The sequence below is a fragment of the Frieseomelitta varia genome, unplaced genomic scaffold (genome assembly GCF_011392965.1).
Source record: "Frieseomelitta varia isolate USP_RPSP 00005682 unplaced genomic scaffold, Fvar_1.2 scaffold_433, whole genome shotgun sequence".
Lineage (NCBI taxonomy): Eukaryota > Metazoa > Arthropoda > Insecta > Hymenoptera > Apidae > Frieseomelitta > Frieseomelitta varia.
This window is the reverse complement of record NW_025110183.1, coordinates 255,025-275,523: the sequence shown is the minus strand read 5'-3', so window position 1 is coordinate 275,523 and position 20,499 is coordinate 255,025. Positions and strand designations below refer to the sequence as shown.

General features: G+C 29.5%; 2 protein-coding genes across 3 annotated transcripts; one reads left to right on the top strand and one right to left on the bottom strand.

Moving 5' to 3' along the window:
• Positions 1-1,048: 1,048 nt before the first annotated feature.
• LOC122532051 (zinc finger protein Xfin-like) lies at positions 1,049-11,165 on the bottom strand. Of its 2 annotated transcripts, none has more exons than XM_043660473.1 (18): positions 10,625-11,165; positions 8,424-8,558; positions 8,142-8,337; positions 7,902-8,059; positions 7,591-7,826; positions 6,945-7,271; positions 6,728-6,864; positions 6,333-6,649; positions 5,976-6,235; positions 5,630-5,897; positions 4,289-5,532; positions 3,757-4,186; positions 3,326-3,667; positions 3,084-3,256; positions 2,684-2,965; positions 2,379-2,556; positions 2,018-2,288; positions 1,049-1,883 (listed from the first exon to the last, which is right to left on the bottom strand). In XM_043660473.1, exons 1-18 carry the CDS (start codon positions 10,766-10,768, stop codon positions 1,144-1,146), a joined length of 5,838 nt encoding a protein of 1,945 aa, XP_043516408.1. In that variant the 5' UTR covers positions 10,769-11,165; the 3' UTR covers positions 1,049-1,143. The 2 variants fall into 2 exon arrangements, with proteins under 2 accessions (XP_043516408.1, XP_043516409.1); XM_043660474.1 differs by having other exon boundaries at positions 7,902-8,053.
• Positions 11,166-12,251: 1,086 nt separating this feature from the next.
• LOC122532079 (synaptogyrin) lies at positions 12,252-19,448 on the top strand. Its single transcript, XM_043660522.1, has 8 exons — positions 12,252-12,418; positions 12,526-12,616; positions 12,701-12,932; positions 13,913-14,026; positions 16,577-16,803; positions 17,235-17,382; positions 17,606-17,846; positions 18,100-19,448. The coding sequence occupies exons 1-7, from the start codon at positions 12,265-12,267 to the stop codon at positions 17,816-17,818; spliced, it is 1,179 nt and encodes a 392-aa protein (XP_043516457.1). The 5' UTR covers positions 12,252-12,264; the 3' UTR covers positions 17,819-17,846; positions 18,100-19,448.
• Positions 19,449-20,499: the final 1,051 nt, after the last annotated feature.

Below are 20,499 nucleotides of genomic sequence, written 5' to 3'. Positions count from 1 at the left end.
AATAGTAGTAGTAGTAGTAGTAGTAGTAGTAACAGTAATAATAATAATAATAGTAATAGAATATGTTAAACATAGATGGTATAAGAAATATGGTAGTATATTTTTGAAATGAATATTCAAATTCAAATGATGTTCAAATTTAATTGAACATTCGGTAAAAAATACATTTATAATTTAATTTTGAATCGTTTCATAATTTGAATAATGTTAATTGTTTATCTAATATTATCATAAACTTTTTTAATATTGCTATCTTTGTACTATTTTTTTATTTGAGAAGATTTACAAAATAAGAAAACTTTGAAGAATGTGAAATATCGATACCGATCGAATTACCTAAAATTAATTTAAAATAAACTTAAATATAATGAGAACTTAAATAAATTATTTAGGAACAGTTCATTTATTATATCATATTAACTCATAATCACTTTCAGTTCGCTTTAAATTCTTTATATTCATTTCATAAACTTTAAATTCATAATGGATTCATAAATTCTAGTATAATGAATTAAGCTCACTCTTTTTGTTTTAATTTTATTTTTCTTTATATTTGACATAATGAAAGAACCGTCCCTAATCATAAAATTTATGAAATCTACTTTTGTCACTTAATCTAACATATTTACAATTACAATATCGCGTCATTAGTATGAATTTCAAGGTACATATCGCGTAATAATTCATTTGTATTTTTTATACAGAATGAAATAATACAAACTGTGATCTTGGGAAAACGTGGACATGTTTTGAATAATATTCATTAAAATTAAAGAATAAGAAAAATTCTGTCAGAGAAGAATACATATTAATATGTTCATTCAAAAAATATATATTTGTAAAATATTTTTTTAACTTTCTAATATTTTATTTTTAATTATACTAAACGCAGTTGCAAACATGTAAATATATGAAATTTGTAGCATTTTAAATAATTTGAAAAAAATTCAAATCTCTGTCATTTCATAAAGATTATTTAATGTTAATTACTTGAAACTAGATTTTAAATTTTGTTCAGTTTAAGTTTAGCATATTTAATTTTTATTGAATTCTCTTTCATTTCCACGTATTCTTTCATTTTTCAAACAATGTTCAACAACTCTGACACACTTTTCTTCAAACTACTTAATCTCAATTTGGCACTCATTTCCTTGCATCATCACTGTCCTCCTCTGAACTGTATCTGAGCGCAGAATAAACATATTCTTGATTTAAATTTTCATTTTCGTCCTCCAATATTTCTTGTTGAATCAATATCTGATCCCCTTCAGCCACCATTAAAACAGCACCTTCTAAATCATCCAATTGCATGTTTTCCTCTCTCTCATCATTTTCATCATTTTCTTCTTCTTCGTCTGACTCATCAATACTTCCATTTCTTTCAATCTCTTCCATTTCTTCAATATCTCCATTCTCTTCATTACCGTCATTATCTTCAATCTGTTCACTATCCTCATTTCTCTCAATTTCTTCGTTCTCGTCAACTTCTTCTATCACTTCATTTAATTCCATTTCATCATTTGCTTCAATCTCTTCATTATCCTCATTTTCCTCGTCATTTTCTTCGGTAGAGTTTCCATCAAATTCATTCTTCGCGTCCTCAAAATCTTCATCGCTTTGATTCGCAAATGTTTCAGATTCAAGCTCTAAAGACTCATTATTAGGTAAGTGTTTTTCATATAGATTCACGGATTTTGGAGAGGATCCATTTCGAATCTCTGATAAATCACATATTCCCATTCCTTTCCCAGTTAGAGGCACTATAGAACTTAGTTTATGACCCATCGATTGTTCAGACATATTCTCAGAAAGCAAAGGCATCATGGGACTGAGAACTGGAGGTTCATCATCATCTGACAAATTCGCATCATGTTTCTGTTTTTCTGGAATAATGATAAAATATTTATTGATCGTTTTTTATGTCAAAGTAGTTATTAAAAATATATACTAACAAGATCATATCATTTTGTTTGTTGATTATAACAAACTGAATTAATATTAATTAATTATTCAATACCTGCATTTTTAGATTCTTGAAGGTGTTCTAAGGCATAATGTTCCATATTTTTTTCATCAATTTCTAAATTATCCAGTTCTTCTGAATCTTCACTCTCTGAGTTGTAAGTAATATCTCCAGTTACTCTAGATTCATCCTCTGACTCATGTTCCTCTTCAACCTCAGTACTACTATCACTTTCCGATTCTTCTGTTTCTGCTTCTTCTGCTTCGGATTCAAAATCTCCTTCTTCCACTTCTTCAATCATCGCGTCATCCGCTATTAGACTTCCCTTTTGATTAAAATTTATTTTTATTAATATATAAAAATATTTTCATTAATTGAAAGAAGTGTGTTATTTATTGCTTTTATAATTACTTACTTCTGCTTTTTCATTATTTTTCAATTGTTCTCCTTCTTCCGTTTTCGTATTACACGTAGTTAAATGTGCAGTTTCGTCGGTAATATTTTTCCGACATTTTGGACACCAAGTACTAGTACCTGGATGGCCGATATGAATACTCGTATGTAATAACAATTTACTACGAGCATTGTGATATCTGTCAAACATAAATTTACAATTATATTATATACAATTGTTATATTACAGTATATAAAATATGAATTATATTAGTATACATTACTATATTATATATATATATAAGCAGAAAACCGAGCATACAGTACCTGCCACAAGTTTTACATGTAAAATTGTTTCCTTCAGTAGAAAGGATTGCTTCGTGTGCAGCTTTCAAATGTTCTGCCAAATCATCATAGTCTTTGCAAAGTTTTAGACATACTCCGCAAGTTACTGCTGCTTCCGCTCGATGAAAACGAATTAGATGTTGCCATAAATGTTTTTTTGCAGGCCACTGTTTTCCACATACTTCACAAACACATTCTGTATTTGTTGATTCATCATAAACTTTTCTAGAATCCTTTCTTGAACATTTCATTGAAGATTTTGTCCTGAAATAGGGTTATATATCATTTACAGCTTAAAATTAAAAAAAAATAATTAAATTAAAAATAATTAAATTAAAAAAATATTAAAAAACAAGATTATCTTGTATTATATAGCATTTACCTCTGATTAAGTGGCATAAGATTCGGAAGAGGTCTCTGACCTGAGAGTTGAAGATTTATATCTTCAAAGAGATTGAAATCAGGAATATTCAAATTTGATGTGGGCTCCTCTTTTTTAATTTGATTATTATTTTTCAAAAATTCTTGATTATCTAACATATCATTTCGTTCTTCCTACAAAAAAATACTTAGATTAATATAAAATTAAAATGCATAAAACTTTTGCCCAGTAATGTTACTTACGCCTTTTCGTACATTTTTTCTACAAGTTGCAATATGATTCCAATATAATGTTTTAGTACAAAATTGTCTCCTACAGTTTTTACAAAAAAAATTCATTTTGCTACGCATTCTTCTCTGTTCATCTTGTTTCAATCTCTTAAATATTCTTTCTGGATCTGTATTGTGCATATTACGATAATGTTTTGAAAGTGCATCACTGTTCACAAACATTTCTGGACACATTTCACAATCATAAGTATCAGTTAAGGATCTTCTTCTTTTTGAATCACTAGAATCTTCATCACATATATCTACTTCATACTCTAAATCCTCTGGTTCTTCTTTAACTATTACATCAGGAGACTAATACAGAAATAATTATTTTATATTCAATTATATAAAACATAATTTTATCATTATTTAAATTTTATAATTATTTATTGTTAACATACCTCTATTTCGAAATCCTCATTTTTTGACCCAATATCCAATCTATGCTCGAATAATGCAAGCTGATCTTTGGGGATATTATGTATTGTTTCATAATGATCTCTAATTGCAGAATCTTCAGTGAAAACAGCCAAACACTGTTTACAAGTCCTAAATACTTTTCCATGACACTTTTTAGTATGATCAAAAGCTTTCCATTTTGAAGCATATTGTTTCCCACAAACTTGACATGTATTAGGTTTTGAAAGCACACTAGAATGAACTTCTTCTACGTGACTTTTAAGTTCTTTTGGATCTTTCATTGGAATTAAACATACTCCACAAGATACACCAATTTCATTGCGATGAAGAGACAAAACGTGCATCTTTAATTTCAATTTATTTTCAACCGTATCACCGCAGAAATCACAAACGTTTGGAGTTGTATGATATCTTCAATAGAAAAGAATTAATCACAATTGATTGTTTATAAAATAAAATATTCTTGTTTCAATAAAGATACAAATATTAATAACTATTGCTGAAGTTAAATACCTGTGATCTTTTCTATGAGATTCCAAATCTTCTTTAGTTCTGAATAATTTCCTACAAGACCCAAAATTGCAAGTTAAATCAGGATGATCCATATGTTTCACTCTGTTGTGTGTCATAATTCCTAATTTTGAAGTAATCGTCTCATTACAAAGATGACATGTGTATGTACTATGATGATTCTCAATATGCTTTTGTAAACTGGCACGATCTTTAAATATCCTTTCGCAAGCTCTGCATCTTGTTAATAATGCCCCAGGATCTTTTCTGTAATTCTGACATCCTTTCATATGTCTACGTAAAAGATACCGCTTATGAAATCCTTTATTACATTTTTCACAATAATGTAAACTAACTTCTTCGGTTTTAAATTGTCTACTATCTTTTCCATCTTTTCTAGAATCTGGTTCATATCTATGAATTTTTGAAATGTGAGTTGCTAAATGATCTTTTGAAGCACTGGTTTTCAAACAATAAGGACAAGTTACATCTTCATGGCCTTTGTGAACCCTGTTCACATGTTTCCATAAATGCGAAGTTCTGCCATAGCATTTATTACAGAGATCACAAGGAAAAAGTCCATGAACGATTCGTCTATGATTACATAATTTTTCTAAGCTAGTAAATTTCAAATCTGCACAAAGCTCACAACTTAGTTCTGTTTCTCTCATTCGTCCATCGATTTTATTCTCGAAATTTTCTGCTCCGTTGTCACAGCTTTCTTCAAAACCATGGATTTTTCTGTGTCTAGACATTTTGGATTTATTCGAATATGGTCTACCACAAATATCACAACTAAAATCACCATTCGTTAACGGCCAATGTTTTGATCTCACATGAGTACTTAATTGCAAAACATTTGAGAACACTTTTAAACAGACGCCACAAATTAATGGAACGGTATCCGAATGTACGCCCATAACATGCTTCCAATAATCAACTCTACTGCCCCAAAGTTTACCGCAGATTTCACAAGTATTTGGGGATGAACCTTGAATTGCATGATGTTGAATATGTTCATTTCTAAGAGATTTTGTAGCAAAAATTTTACCACAGTCTTCACGATCGCATTTTATGGCTGACTCATTGCTATGAGATGAGCTAACATGTAGCCAACGTTCCCATTTACTATGATGTGAACTTCCACAAAGTTCACAAACAAAAAAAAGATGATATTGAGCTCTATTTCCGCCACCATTTAAATTTGACGGATTTAAAGGATCTCCTGTTGGCATTAGTTGTTCCGACTGTGAAATTAAAAAAAATTTTTAAATAAAAAGGTAGTGAAAAAATTCTTTTTTTACTTTGCTTAATACTTTAATCATATTTTATAAATATTCTTACTCTATGTGCATTTCTTTGATGTCGTATCAAATGATCTTCATTAGGAAATGATTTATAACAAATATAACAATCCACTTTATCTCCATCTTCTTCATAGTCGAGCATTTGTTCTGCTGTTTCATTACCATTAACATTCTCTCCGTAATAATTACTATTCAATTGGACAAAGGTAGCAGGATCATAATTTGGATCTACATTATGTATGGATACATGGGCAATTAATTTTTTTCTCGAATCATGTTGTCTACCACAAATAGTACAACTGTACCTATTAACATAGTAAAAATAATTACAAATTTACTATTATTATCAAGTACTATTTACATAAAATTTCAAAAAAAAGTACCTTCTTTGTTCAGAAAGTAATAATTTTGAACCACCGTGATACATGTTTACATGGTTCAAAAGTTGGGTATTGTCTGCACAAATTTTCAAACAAACACCACATGCAAATGCTGCAAATTCTTTATGCGTAGCACGAATATGAAGCCAGAGAGATGCACGATCATTAAAATCACGAGTACAAATTTCACAAACAAATACAGTTTCAATTTCGATAAGATTTTCTTGCCCACTCTCATGGTCTTCTTCATTTTCTACATTTATCTAAAATTAAAGAAAAAGAAACAAAATAAAAATAAAATAAATATAATCTTATTCTTTTGATACACAAAAATGTTGTATTATATTTTATAAAATATACCTCTGGAGATAGTGGAAATTCAGAAGAAATTTTAGCCTCATACGAATCAATATCCATAGATTCATTCCAATTATGTGAAACAACTTTCTTTAAACACTTATCACTTTCTATTATAGGACATGGATCAACTCCATGTAAGGTTTGAATATGCCTGCTTAAGGAAGATTTAAGGAAAAAGTCTTTTTTACACAAAATACAAATAAATGGTTTATCCGTAAAATGAGTTGCTTCATGCTCTCTTAAATCCTCAACTGAAATAAAACACTGAGGGCAAGATTCGCAATACCATTTCTTAGTATTTTGAAAATCACAATGCTCTATTAAATGAAAAAAAATCCATGAAATTAAATTTTGTTCCATTTTATGAATAATATCTTATTTCGTATTTAAGTTACCTGTTTTTGGCAATTTTTTTGGTTTGCAATTTGAAGTAAATTTATCTTCAAAATCTCGCTTTAGACTATCTCCCTTTGTTAATGCTTGTTTTAAAATTGTTAACTGAGGATTTTTTGCCAATTTAGCTTCCGCACTTCTAAACAATTAAGGAATTTTAAACAATGTTTGCAATAACAAATTGTGAAGTATTTCATCCCATAATGAAATTAATCGTACCTATAATCTTTGCCATCATCATCACTTCCAATACTTGAAGCTTCGGAACTATCTACAATTTTATAATCCCTAATCTCGTTTTTCTCTGGAAGATCTAATCTTCGTCCTTCAGTACAAATTCTACCATGAAGATTCAGTTCCATGGCATCTATGCAAATCTTCCCACAAGCACTGCACTGATATTTATTTTCTGGCTGATAGGCATTATTCAATGGAATCTCTGTAGGTGCTGGAAGACCAGCGTGACGTGATTTTATATGTTCTTCCAAATTTGTTCGAGTTGAGTAAATCCGAGAACAATAACCGCATGTCACTGCTGGATGACCTCTAATACAGATATTATATTATACCATAATTACTATCATTATTATTATGGCATTGACACATATCTTATATATTTATTATTGTATATTATTACTTTATACTATTACTAAGTACTTATATACTATTACATTATCTTATATACTTATGGTATTAATATATATTCCTATAACTTTAAAATTAATGTTTTGCTTTGCCTGCTCAAAGTAACTTAGCCTTTTTAAAAATTATATATTATATATTCTTATTGATTTTAGATTTTTTCATGTTTATTTTAAAAACATGTAGAACTATTAAACAAAAATATAAAAATTACATAACACACCTATGAGTTGTAGAAACATGACCCCAACGATGTTTTGCAGTAGAATAAGATTTATGACAAAGATCACATTGATAGGGCCTTTTATATGATGTATGATCATCTGTAAGAACTTTTTCGCCAATCACGTCACCAGCACCAACGTGAATGCGTGCATGTAAAGACAAATGACCCTTTGAACTAAATGCTTTGCTGCACAAGGAACAAACATAAACTTCATGTTGTTGTTGGGATGTGTGCTGTAATAATATAAATTATCAGATTTTATTGAATACATCTAAGTTTACTTTTAATTACATTTAAATGTAATATACCTCTGGTAAGTTACTAGAAATATCCTGATGTTTCAATTCTGATTCTTCAGGTTCTTCTGTAACTATTGAAGTCATTTCCAAAAAATCACTAGGATTTGTTTCCATATCCATTTCATACTCCTCTGAATGATGATCTTCAGAATCATCCATGACTGTTGCTTAAATAAAAGAAAAAACAAAAATAAAATAACAATATTATTTTTTAACAAACTGTTTTTGTGTATTAAAATAAAAACATACCTTCATCTGTGCCACTATTATCAATTTCTTCTATCTCATGGTCAGCCTCTCCATCAGAATTTAATCTGGGTGGTGTGCCTAAAGCAGCATTTGGATTTACAATAGGAGCTTCTGGAATTAGGACTGGTATACTTTTCCTTCCTTTAAAGAACTCTGAATCATTACTACATGTCAAGATAGTAGTAACATCTCCATTCTAAATAATCAAAAGAATTTTACAACCATTTAAAATTTAAAATATTTAACAAATTTTTTAAATAATTAAGAAAAATTTTATTTTACCGGTCCTGAAGGTGATAAACATCTTTCCAAGAGAGCAACTGCATTAACACATGCTGTTCTAAAGTCATAGAAATTTTCCAAATTGTACATACACCTGTAACACAGGCATTTTGGTAGTCGATCATTTTCTGTAATCTGAAATCAAATATTAATGTTAATGTTTTTATCCTTACTTAATTAATAAATTTGATGAATTAAATGATGTCATTAAAATACATACAAGCCAACTAATATAAATAATATAAATACAAATGAAAATATATTAAGGATATCTGTAAGTATTAGTTTATAATTTTTAATAAAGCAGAGTCTAAATGTTTGTAAAAATTTAACATTTTTTATTGACAGATATTTTTTGAAGATCATACACTTATTATTGTATGCTTTTTCATTTTCATAAAGAATTTAATGCACAGATAGAACAAAGAAATTTTGTGATACTTATAGAAATGTGTTAAAAGTCAACAAAAGTCAGCATTGGTTTAGAAGATTTGCTGTTGATAATTATGCTGCCTTATCTTAAGTCTGATCCAAGGTGACTATATAAGAATTATCGAGGAATCTTAGATCTACATGGTCAACTATACAAAGACATCTATATGAAATTGGTAAGGTTTATAGACAAGAAATATGGATTTCACATGAATTATCTGAGGCCAACAAAGATCTGCAACAGATGGTTTCTACATATCTGCTAACCACATTACATAATGATCTCTTTTTAACTAAACTGTTACTAGGAAAAATAAATCATTTACGATAACATGAAATATTCTAAGGAATAGCTTTCTTTAAATCAAATAATAGAACCAACTCATAAATCAAGCTTATCCCTGAGAAAGATATTATTGTATTTGATGGAACTAATCTCCTTTTACAAAAAGGAGATTTAAAATTTATAGGTAAAATGGCAAACTATCATTGATAATGACAGAAATTATGTACTTGATGAAGAAATAAAAATTTCATTTTAATATATAATTTATTTTCTTATTAAAACATTAATAATTATATATAATTGTCATTGCTGCAATTAATATTTATTCTAGCATGAATATGAAAAAGATCCAATTAAAATGCATTAATTATATCCTTAAGAGTTATATAATTTTGTAAATATTTAGTAATTCAAATATATTTGACATACCAAATAAAAAGAATATAGTATTAATGTATACTTTAAAAAATTACTTTTGAAATACAATTAAATTTCACTGAAAAATAGATTATGTTATTAGAAAACAATCGTATGTATGAAAACATATGTATGAAAAACAATCAAAGAAATAATCAAGAAAATAAATATTGGAAGATATAGCATAAAACATAACATGGAACTTAAAGAGTTAAGGTAGTTACATTTTAAAGTGTTATACAAATATCAATTGAAAATTAATTGATATAAAAATTATTTTAGATATACATAAAAATGTCATATACTTAAGAATTTGATAAAAAAATATTAAATACATGAAAATATATATCACAAGTATTCAAATTATTTAAATATGATAATGCATCAAAACACTCAATGCAAAAACTATTATTTTCACACAATAAAATATAAAATCATATAAAAATGCATAATAAAAGTAACAAATTTTAAATAAAAATTATTAATTCTAATTCATAAATTCATAAATTAGTAAGCTAAACAACAACAAAGAAAACAAGCATTTTTCAAATAACATTTTTGACGAAAAATTTTTTAAAAACTCTATTAAAGATAATTCAATTGAGATGACAAAAATATATATCAAAATATAATTAAGGCAAAAAAATATTATTCCGAAAATAAAACGTAACTCGACGAAACAAAATTAATAACTCACTGATTTTCCAAACTTGATTTTTTTTTAACAAATAATTAAGCTACACAAATTAAAAAAAATTAACAAACACATTTAAAAGCAATTGACAAAACGAAAATTGACAAGAATCATATACAAAATGACATGTGGATCACACTTTTAGAAAATCGAAAATGCAAGAGATCCAAAGCAGTGCTATCCGATCTGGCATCATTGAAAAAAAAACACATTCTTAAGAAAATATAATACAGGAAAAATATATGCAATATATTTCCAACAAACGTGAACGGACTAGCAAAATTGAATTGCAAGTTTCTCGTTGGACGGAGAGCATTTTGAAGGCACGAAAGGAAAAGGAATTTGCACAACGAATAGCTCTAATAGACGAACCTTAAACGGCAGACAGGCTTGTATTTTGTCAACGAGCTGTCTGCTCTTGCCCTCTTGGCCGAAGATGTCCATCTTGACGGCGTCGTAGGATGCGCAAAGTCGACAGAGCTCCTGGTAGCGTTCCTTGGGTTCCATCGTCGGCATGGCCACGAAGACGATCACGATACTGGTCCGAGGAAGTTGGATAATCCGGATTCCCTCGTGGCAGTGTAGAAAAAGGCTCCTCTGGCCCGGACTCGGCCTTCTTCTTCTTCTTCCTCGGATCACATCCTTCGGAGCGGGGATCCGCGGCTCGCTGCGACACCGCGCGGCTTCCGTTTACAGGCTACTTCCTGGCGATTTTCACGACAGTTAAGGTCCCGGGCGTCGCCATCTTGTACACAGACACTTGTTCCGTCACCACTGACGAGCATGACCTCCTCCATGTCCCCACTGTTCCTAGGTGATGTTAGGCCGCCGCGGAAATATCCGCCGATTTTTCGATACTTGAGAAACGACGAATTGTATTTTGGTTTTATATAAGGTCTAGTTCATATTGAATTGATACCTCGACAAATTCAGTGCAAATTTCCAATACGCATCGCCGTCGATTGGCGAGTGATTTGATTGGTCCGCAATTATCTGGTTATCCGCGTATCCTTGAACGATGAATTTATTTTTTGGATATTAGAATCATTAGCGTTAATTTGTTGAATTCTGCTTCTTACACTGCTTACGTATAAATTATAGCGGCTATAAAAAATACTAGCATGTCATTACGTTTATTACAATGTTCGCTTATTAATTAATTCCAAATCCAAATATATTGAATTTTAGTGAAAATAAAAGTACGCGCCAATACTTTTAATAATCAATTATAGTTTAAATATTAGGATACTAATTTATATATATAACATATATATATAGAATATATAATATATATAACATATATGTATATGTGTGTAAGATATTAATCAATATTGATATAAGATATAAAATCAATAATTTGAGTAAATAAAATTTATTATATGTTTAAAAGTACATATTGTACATGTGTATTTTTACTATATTTAAATTAAAATAAAATTACTTATGTTTTACCTGTACAAATGGCTAAATTATTGTATTAGTATGTATTATATTTAAATATAAGTACATTTGAATATATATTGTTTGTATATTTGTACAATGATAGGATAAAATTTATCTGTAAATGTTTGATAGATTTACGAACACATTCTAACCTATTGTATGGTAAGAGATTATTTCAGCTTTCTTTCTTTTTTTAAGCGTAATGAATAATTTGACTAAACTGAGAAAAGAATTCAATAAATTACAATAAAATACTATCGTCAAATATTATTTCTATGTTTCTTTTTATGTTACTATGTTTGTATTATGTTTAGGTTAACATTATCAGCTTTCTATTGGCAATGATTTTTAATATAATCAACAGTATATAATTACAGAATTTATAAAATAAATAGGAATTGTACGTAGGAGTTATTTAAAGATTAAACTAGAATGTTTATTTAAGATTAAACTAGAATGTTTCATTCTACATTTATATCTATGAAAAACAATTAGATACTTACAAAAACATATGTTTATGTCCATCAAAATAAAAAATGAGTTTTTTGATTTTTAGTATTATTGAAACAATGAATGATTATTGTGATCCCTTTGGTTTTACCAAACAAACGATGTCTTTACTGCGTGGTTTGGGTGTGCCTGAATTAATACCAGAATGCAAGAAAAGAAATATATCAACAGATATATTACATGAACTCACTGTGCAAGAACTAATAATGTTAGGTATATTGAAAAATTTTTAATACAAGTAATTAATACATGTTAAGTAATAAAATCTAAGCTGGATAAGCAATTTTCATTTATATCTAATCTAAAAAAATTTAACACAGGCGTTAATCCTAAAAAAGCTGAAGAATTACAAAGTACTTTAAATATTAAGAGAAAAAGGTCTAATATTGTAATAACAAAAGTTGAAGACAGGTTGAATAAAATTTTGTTAAAATTATTTTGAAATGAATTTCGTTGATGATTAGTTTTGTCCAAGGATCATTAATTTTTTTTCAGGGTTGAACATTTTCTTGAAATAATCAAACATGGAGAGCAACAATTTTGCTTAATACAAGCACTTATAGCATATTGTCGATTAAGACTTGTTAAAGAACAAATTAATATTTTTGTTGATCCTAATCATTGTTTGACTGCTTCTAAAATATTACCTATTGCTGTTGCGGCAACATTAACAGAGTTAGAAGATGCAAAAAAGAATCTTTCTGAAGTTGAGGAATTAATTTTAGAGGTATGTCCTGAAAACTCAACATTGTAATGTTATTTCATTTTATAATACTTATATAACATTCAATTTTACAGTTAAAAATGAAACCCAAACGTAATAGTATTCTTCAAGTTTGCATTGCTACCAGTGCATTAGGATTGGTAACACTTGTATTATTTAAGAGATATATGATATAAATATATCCTGATTTAAGCACTAAAAGAACAAGAAATTATTATTTTTTACAATCTGTTTTAAAATACGAAAATTTAGTTTTGTTACAATTTTTTAAAAGAATATTGTGAATTTTCTATAAATAAATTTTTTTATTTTGAAATAATCAGTCCTTTTTTTATTATTATAATGTAATTTTTTGTTATCGCAAATCACATTAAGTAAAATACAAGTAGTATAGCAAAGATCGAATCAGACAATGAGAGACAATGAGAGACAATGAGAGACAATCGATTGTATATACCTATGAATCGAAAATATATCGAATTTTCAGTCGATACCGCATTTTCAAGTCGATTACAATGTACATATCTCCGTTAAGTGTTGGAACAATGATTTTATAAGTAATTTATTCGTGTTATTCAAATATTTATCGTTCATTATAGATTCTTGCAAATTTTATTTTTCATGTTATATAACTATCTCCATAATAGCGTGTATTATCATATTTTATCGTAGTAGTTGTTTTGAACATTGTGTGAAATCATTGGCGGTAAATAAATGAACAGGCTTTGCATAACTGCACTAACATGCTAGTTAACACATATTCGTGTTGATCGTAAATTAAACAAATAATTACACGATCGAATGAGAGAAGCATGAACGAGTGAATCGAAAAGAATCGAATTCTCGATTAATTTACGTTCCATCCACTCGAAGCGCCCTTGTAAAAGGATCCACCCTAAAAAATTTGGTGGTGGGGGTAGAAAAGAGGTATTTCTCTTTCGGCGCATGCGCGCTTCCATTAGCTTCGAGCTTTCAAATTTCAGCTCAGTCGCAATAAGATGGACGGTGGAGCGTACGGCGGAGGAAAGGCAGGAGCCCCTTTCGACCCTATTGCCTTCATCCAAAGGCCTCAAGTCATTCTAAGAGCTGTATGTTTGGTGAGTTACTTTTTTTCGAACCTTCTGATAACTTTCTCCCCCCCTTGCTATAATGACATTTCTACCGATTAAAGGATATTGTCGATTTCATGCGACGAACATTGATTCTAAAGGGTGAACCACCCCCACCAGCTTGACACGATGGGGTTCTATTGATTTTTCGCAAATTCCTGCGATACACCCCATAATAGACGGGACCCGTGCAATGTTTTTATTGATTTTTGAATACATTTCATTTCATTTCGTTTTCGTGACACAAAACGTCGAAATATAATTTAAGCGAGATGTTTGACGAGAAGTTTCTCAATCTCGTCACGAGGCAAAACTCCATTACGGTCTCGATCGTGGGAAACGATATGCGATTTTTTTTCAAGTGAGCCACGGTTCGAAACGAAACACAATACATGTAATTCGCGTAATCTTTCACCGTCCAAAATAATATCAGAACGTTTTATCCGATAAATATTCTGAAAATCCGAACGGACAAGGGGCAAGCAACGAGTGCAAGATACCCAATATACGACGAGCATAGATATGAGACACACTCGAAGCTCGCTGTGTGAACTCAGTTTCAAGAACTAAATAGTGGGGATACGAGCACCAAAGCGGGCAAAAATCTTCACGCCTATGTAACTAGTACTGTACTTAATTAAGACACGAGTATCTAAGGCGTTCAGGTCAACTTTAAGCCGATTTTCCCGAGACGGGATTTTAATGAGATTTTAATTACCATTCGATGCAGGGTGGATCACGGATTTGATAGTGTCATCAAATTCAATGTTTTCTTTTTTTGATTCTTTCCTTGAAAATATCTACAAAACACAAATATGCCTTCGTTTTGGATTGGATTGTACATCTTTTTTTGCATTGTAGATCAATTCTTACATACTAGACGCGTGAGGAATAGCAAGGTACAATAGTCAAGAAAATCGATATTGCACGAAATACTTGAAATTTTATTTAGAATTATCCGCGTTATTAGAGACGTTTGAATTCCGCCTACGTGCATACAATGAACACTATGTAGGCTGTTATCTTATGTTTTTTTAATAGAATTAATATGATCACTTTTTATGTGTTTGAACAATGTAACTTAACTCGTTGTTTCAAGTGGATTTGAGTACACTTTGCTATCAAGGGATATGAATAATAGGATTAATAAAAAGAGACGAAGAGAAATTAAATCCGAAAATTGAGATGTTGGATGGCACTTGTACTATACGCATGCAAAGAAATATAGAATTTATTGTGACGATAAATCATTAGTCAGTAACTAATTGAATGTTGTTGATCATGACATAATTTGAAGTTTGTGACTTCAGATCGAATGTTATTGTCATATGTTCGCGAGTGTTTATAGTACATTATCAATGAAACAGTCATTGTCAATTTATTTAGAAAATATTTTAAAATATCGTCAAGCTTTAGTTTCAAATTAAATGTCCCGACAGTTTTAAATTCTGCGAATAATGCAAGACACAATTTTATTTCTACGATTCTCAATCCGTGCCATAAAATAATTATTAAATTGTCTACGATTAATGAAAATATTTTATTCTTTATTTTCGTCGTTAAATATAGCGATTCATTTATTCATTTATTGTAACGAAGAGAGCAGACAATGGAAAGTTTATTTTTTTCATTAGTTCATCTGCTAAACATGCTTCTTTACTTTCAATTGTTTTCCTCGTTCTCAGAACTGTGACCTTCGTCTAACCCACTTCCATCTCGAGACGTATCTGGACCACGTCGAAACTAGATTCGATTTTATATAAATAGACACGTAGTAAAAAACAAATATTTCATGCAAAATTAAACGGAAGTCTAGTTTGAGAATGGATAGTTCAATTTCGACCCAGAAAGATAATTTCCCAACTCGACCTGTTCGGCATCTCGGATTTTCATATTGAAACTTGTTCGTCTACCTTCGCACGCTGAATTGATTATTTATAGAATTAATTTGTGTATGATATTAATTTGATTGGCTACAGTTTTAATTATAAAAACCTCGTATGCAAAAGCATACGCGTACATAAGGCGAAATAAGGTAAAGATGGAATTCAACGACAATAAGAAATTCACATCGAGTTCCGAAAATTGATTCGATTTATGAATTAATCAGTTGAACAAACGACATCGTCTGATATTTCCTTATTTATTCCCTTAACATCTACAAAATTGTATTTTTCATTGCTTATCATTTCATTCATTTCCCCGAGTTAACTGGATTATTTTGAATTTTATCAAAATTTCAATCAAGCCAACGAACTTAATACAATGTCAGCGAATTAGAAGAAAGTTACAACGAAAATAATTAATTTTTCATAAATTATCGAAGGCATTGCCGAAATGTCCATGTCAATGAAACATTGACAAATTTTTGTTCGATGAAATTTAAAAAAAAATGTTGAAACAGAGTTAGAAAAAAATTTAAGAAAAGATATATATGTTTATGTATTTATATAATAATTAGTAGCGCAGTAGTAATGTACTTCCCGTAAGGGGAAGTTGAAACGAAACATTGCAAAAAATTGTCGTTTAATCTTTTAGCTCTTTGCGATAATCGTGTTCGGATGCATAAGCAACAAAGGGTACATAAAAAAGGAAACCGGAGGAGAGGTGTGTCTTTATAACGAAGACCACAATGCTTGCAATTACGGGATAGGAATTGGAGTCCTTGCCTTCCTTGCCAGCATTGGATTCCTTGCTGGCGAATATCTTTTCGAGCAGATGTCTTCTGTTAAGACCAGGAAGCACTTTGTCCTCCTCGATTTAGGGTATATTTCCTATTCTATTTACCCTAAAATAATTTCATTTTGAAATTATCAAAAATTGAACATTCTTATCTATATACGTATGTGTATATGTTTCATTTGATTCAATTAATTTTAGAGGTCTTTATGTTCCTTTGAAAATGATTTCGATGCTTTTCCCCACAAGGCTATGCCAAACAAGCTATACTAAATTAATTAACTATGGACTAATGCATGTAAAAACAATACATATAACTTTTCTTGAAGTTTCATCTATATTATCTTATTGGCAAAAATATAGATTTGCATAAGCATTCGCAATCTATGAATCAGTAATGGCATGTATTTAGTTTGATGAATTTTTCTTTTTTTTCTGATTAGATGGAAAATATCTATACTTGACACATCTATAAATATTTTATACCGTAACAATTAAGGCACTGTATTCTGTTTAGGTTTTCCGGTTTTTGGGCATTCCTCTACTTTGTCGGATTCTGTTATTTGACTAACGCTTGGAACAAATCGCAAACACCAAAAGATAATTACGGAGTGAACAACGTTCAAAGCGCTATTGCTTTCTCCTTCTTCTCCATATTTACCTGGGTACATCAGTTAGATCACCTTTATTTAACTTAATTTCTAGATAAATTTATATCGTAATCATTTGTAAATCCGATCTAATTAAAATCTTGATTAGCCCATTTAAACGTGTAGGTACGTTGTTTAATTTTCTTTTTCACTTCTACAAAGATCTGTTTATATATAAAACGACAAGAGTAACAATGTTAATTTTTAATTTAATATACTTCTCCTCGATTTTCAAAAGGCTGGATGTGCCTGGTTCGCCTTCCAAAGATTCAAGCAAGGTACCGACGCTGCATTCGCACCGAGTTACGAAGCAGATCCTGTTGGTGGAACAGGATATACAAGTTATCCCGATGCGACTGACACTGGTTATCAAGAACCACCGTTTGGTCAACAACAACAACAACAACAACAGCAACAACGGATGCCCGATTTTCGAGCTCCGGCTTACTAACCTTCTCAAACATAATCTATCACTCTTGGTAAAATGAAATTTCTATTAATCTTCGTTATAAGAAAGTATCATACATTCGATAAAATACTAAAAATGTATTATAAATTGATATTTTAATTGTTAACTTTTAAATAATTGATACGAAAGGGTATATATAATGCTTAATAATATTTACTTTTCATACTGTTGATTCCTATTTTATTAATTTTTACAAATTAAAAGAATGTTGTTTTATTTTTAAAAGCGTAGTATTGATTGTCTATTCTGCATTACCTTTTCAGACACAACGCAAGAAAACAATAGATAAAAGAAGACAAAAGCTCTGCAAATTTTCAATGATCGAGCAATGTCGAATAGAGTAAGTTTTCATAGTAACATAACTAGTGAATGCAAGAGCAAATGAAACAAGGAAACAGGAAAAAAATATAAAGAGAAAATAATGAGAATAAGAAAGAGAATGTGCGCGTATGCGGATACGTATGTGTGTATATGTGTATGATTGAAAAAGAAGTAGAAAGAATGCGTGAATATGTACGTGCAAGACAACAAAACGTTACTTGTTAAAACTGTGCTTCTTATTGTTGACCACTTATAAGTCTTACACCTAAAAATCAGTGGCGTAAGCGATAAAGAAAAAAATATAAAAAAAACGACACATTTAAAAAATAACACATTGAAATCGAAAAGGAAGTGTGCAAAGAAACAGGAGAAAGAGAGAGAGAGAAAGAAAGAGAGAGAGAAAGCGAAAAAAAGGAAGAGAGAGAAAGGGAGAAAGCGAAAGATGGACATTTACCATCCATAGAATTATATATAAATGCATATATATATATATTTAAGATGTACCGAAAATTGAACGATACAAAGGGAAGATATAAAATTATTCACCGTAAATACGAAACAAATATAGAGCAGAAAAGTAAACTTTTCTACAAAATAATTTTCAGTTTTCTTCAAATAAGTTGCAATTAAAATTTTAAAATGTACATGTAGCTTTGTCATCTATTTCTCAAACTCGAGAACGTGCTTGAAAGCATTAATCGTTCAATGTTTCATGAACTCATAGCTGCACTTATATTGTTTAATAAACGATAGGAGAGAAAAATAGAGAAAAAGAAAGGTTATTCTTTTTCACAAATCTCTTCGATCTCAAGGCGGGGTATTTTATATTTTTCGTTTGTATTGTCGTTTTCAGAACACCGTGTGTATGTACACGTATATATGTATACATATTACATATATATGTAATTGTAAACGGATAAAGAATAGCGGCTCTGTAATAATTCTTAAGTAGTTACATGCACATATATTTTACTGTGTTATTATAACGTGTTCATAGAAAATCGCGAATACGACTGTACTACTGTTAACGACAAGACCTATATCGGACACAAAAAAAAAAAGAAAAATATTACAATTCTGTTGAAAATCGAATTATCATTTTGATTCTATCATTGCCGTATACTATCTTATATTATAGGAGGATCCTCCATTTGCAATACGTCGTGCATTAACGCATTAGCGAATTGCAAGTATATGCTATTTATATAAAAGAATACCAGAGACTTAGTGATACGTCACTATGACGTGTTGTGCACTTTTTGAGTTCATATAATTCCGTTTTAATTTCTTCAGAAAAAGAAAGAAATAAAAGAAATATCGAAGTGAGTTCGTTAAGTTTCGTTGATATTATGTTTTTTATATTGTGATATTACGTTATTGCAAATAATATAATTATTTGTATGTATTAGAGAAATTGGGAAAGCAATGTTTCAAGCAATTTAAAAAAATATTCAATTGGTACACATTGAATATTATACAAAGCATAATGAGAAAAATTGTATCTCTTGCTAGTACCAATTCATTTTTTAAATAATTAATTTTTTAATATTATTTTGTATAGACAGTATTTTGTATAAAAAAAGTAATTAAATAATCGTATTTTTTGGAAACTAAATTGTTCTTTACCCAGTTTCTCACTGTTATTAATATGAATGTCTGAAATAATTTAAAAAACATAGGTACATGTAAGATATTTGCATGATTTAAACGAAGATTACAAACACGAGTTTTTTTTATGATAGTAACTTTGTATTGCCTTAGTATTAAATTAAAATATTATTTAATTATGTAAATAGTTCCATATGATGAAATACGTTCTTGACAATGATAAATTTTTACATTCCCTTTTTAGCATTTTTAAATGCTCTTTTTTAAGTACGTTTATTAATGTTTTAGCAATATTGGAGTGATGTTGAATAAAATGTCTACAAATCTCGCGACTAATTGCATGACTGTTCTTTTTCTTGTGCCGATTATTATACTGCCTCGTTTTAAAAGCAAACAGCGGATTGCATAAGGCAGTGTCGTAAAAAGTAATAAGAAATAAAATTGTTTTTTCAATAAGTTGCGTTATTTTTTTAAAGCGATATCAGTATTGTATGTAATGACTATTTGAACTGATGATACCATAATTTTTCTGTTCATCATCGTGGCAATACTACAAGATATAATTGAGGATAAATAAAGAAAAGAATGTAATTAACTATAATCATCTAGAAAAGATAATCAATCTTTATATTTATTATTTAAAAGAAAATTTGATTGCCAAGTGAAATTAAAATTTCATCTGGTATTTATTTATTGGAGATTGCGTTACTGAAATGATAATGTAATATTGTCAC

What these genes read in the sequence shown, in the direction of transcription:
- LOC122532051 (XM_043660473.1), bottom strand. Translation starts at nt 10,768, where the DNA reads ATGCCGACGATGGAACCCAAGGAACGCTACCAGGAGCTCTGTCGACTT. An exon ending in AATTTCCACTATCTCCAGAG is followed by an intron (nt 6,236 to 6,332) that starts GTATATTTTATA and finishes CTTTAATTTTAG; the next exon opens with ATAAATGTAGAAAATGAAGA. An exon ending in CTTATGCCACTTAATCAGAG is followed by an intron (nt 2,966 to 3,083) that starts GTAAATGCTATA and finishes ACCCTATTTCAG; the next exon opens with GACAAAATCTTCAATGAAAT.
- LOC122532079 (XM_043660522.1), top strand. Translation starts at nt 12,265, where the DNA reads ATGAATGATTATTGTGATCCCTTTGGTTTTACCAAACAAACGATGTCT. An exon ending in TTGAGGAATTAATTTTAGAG is followed by an intron (nt 12,933 to 13,912) that starts GTATGTCCTGAA and finishes TTCAAATTTCAG; the next exon opens with CTCAGTCGCAATAAGATGGA. An exon ending in TTCTAAGAGCTGTATGTTTG is followed by an intron (nt 14,027 to 16,576) that starts GTGAGTTACTTT and finishes TTAATCTTTTAG; the next exon opens with CTCTTTGCGATAATCGTGTT.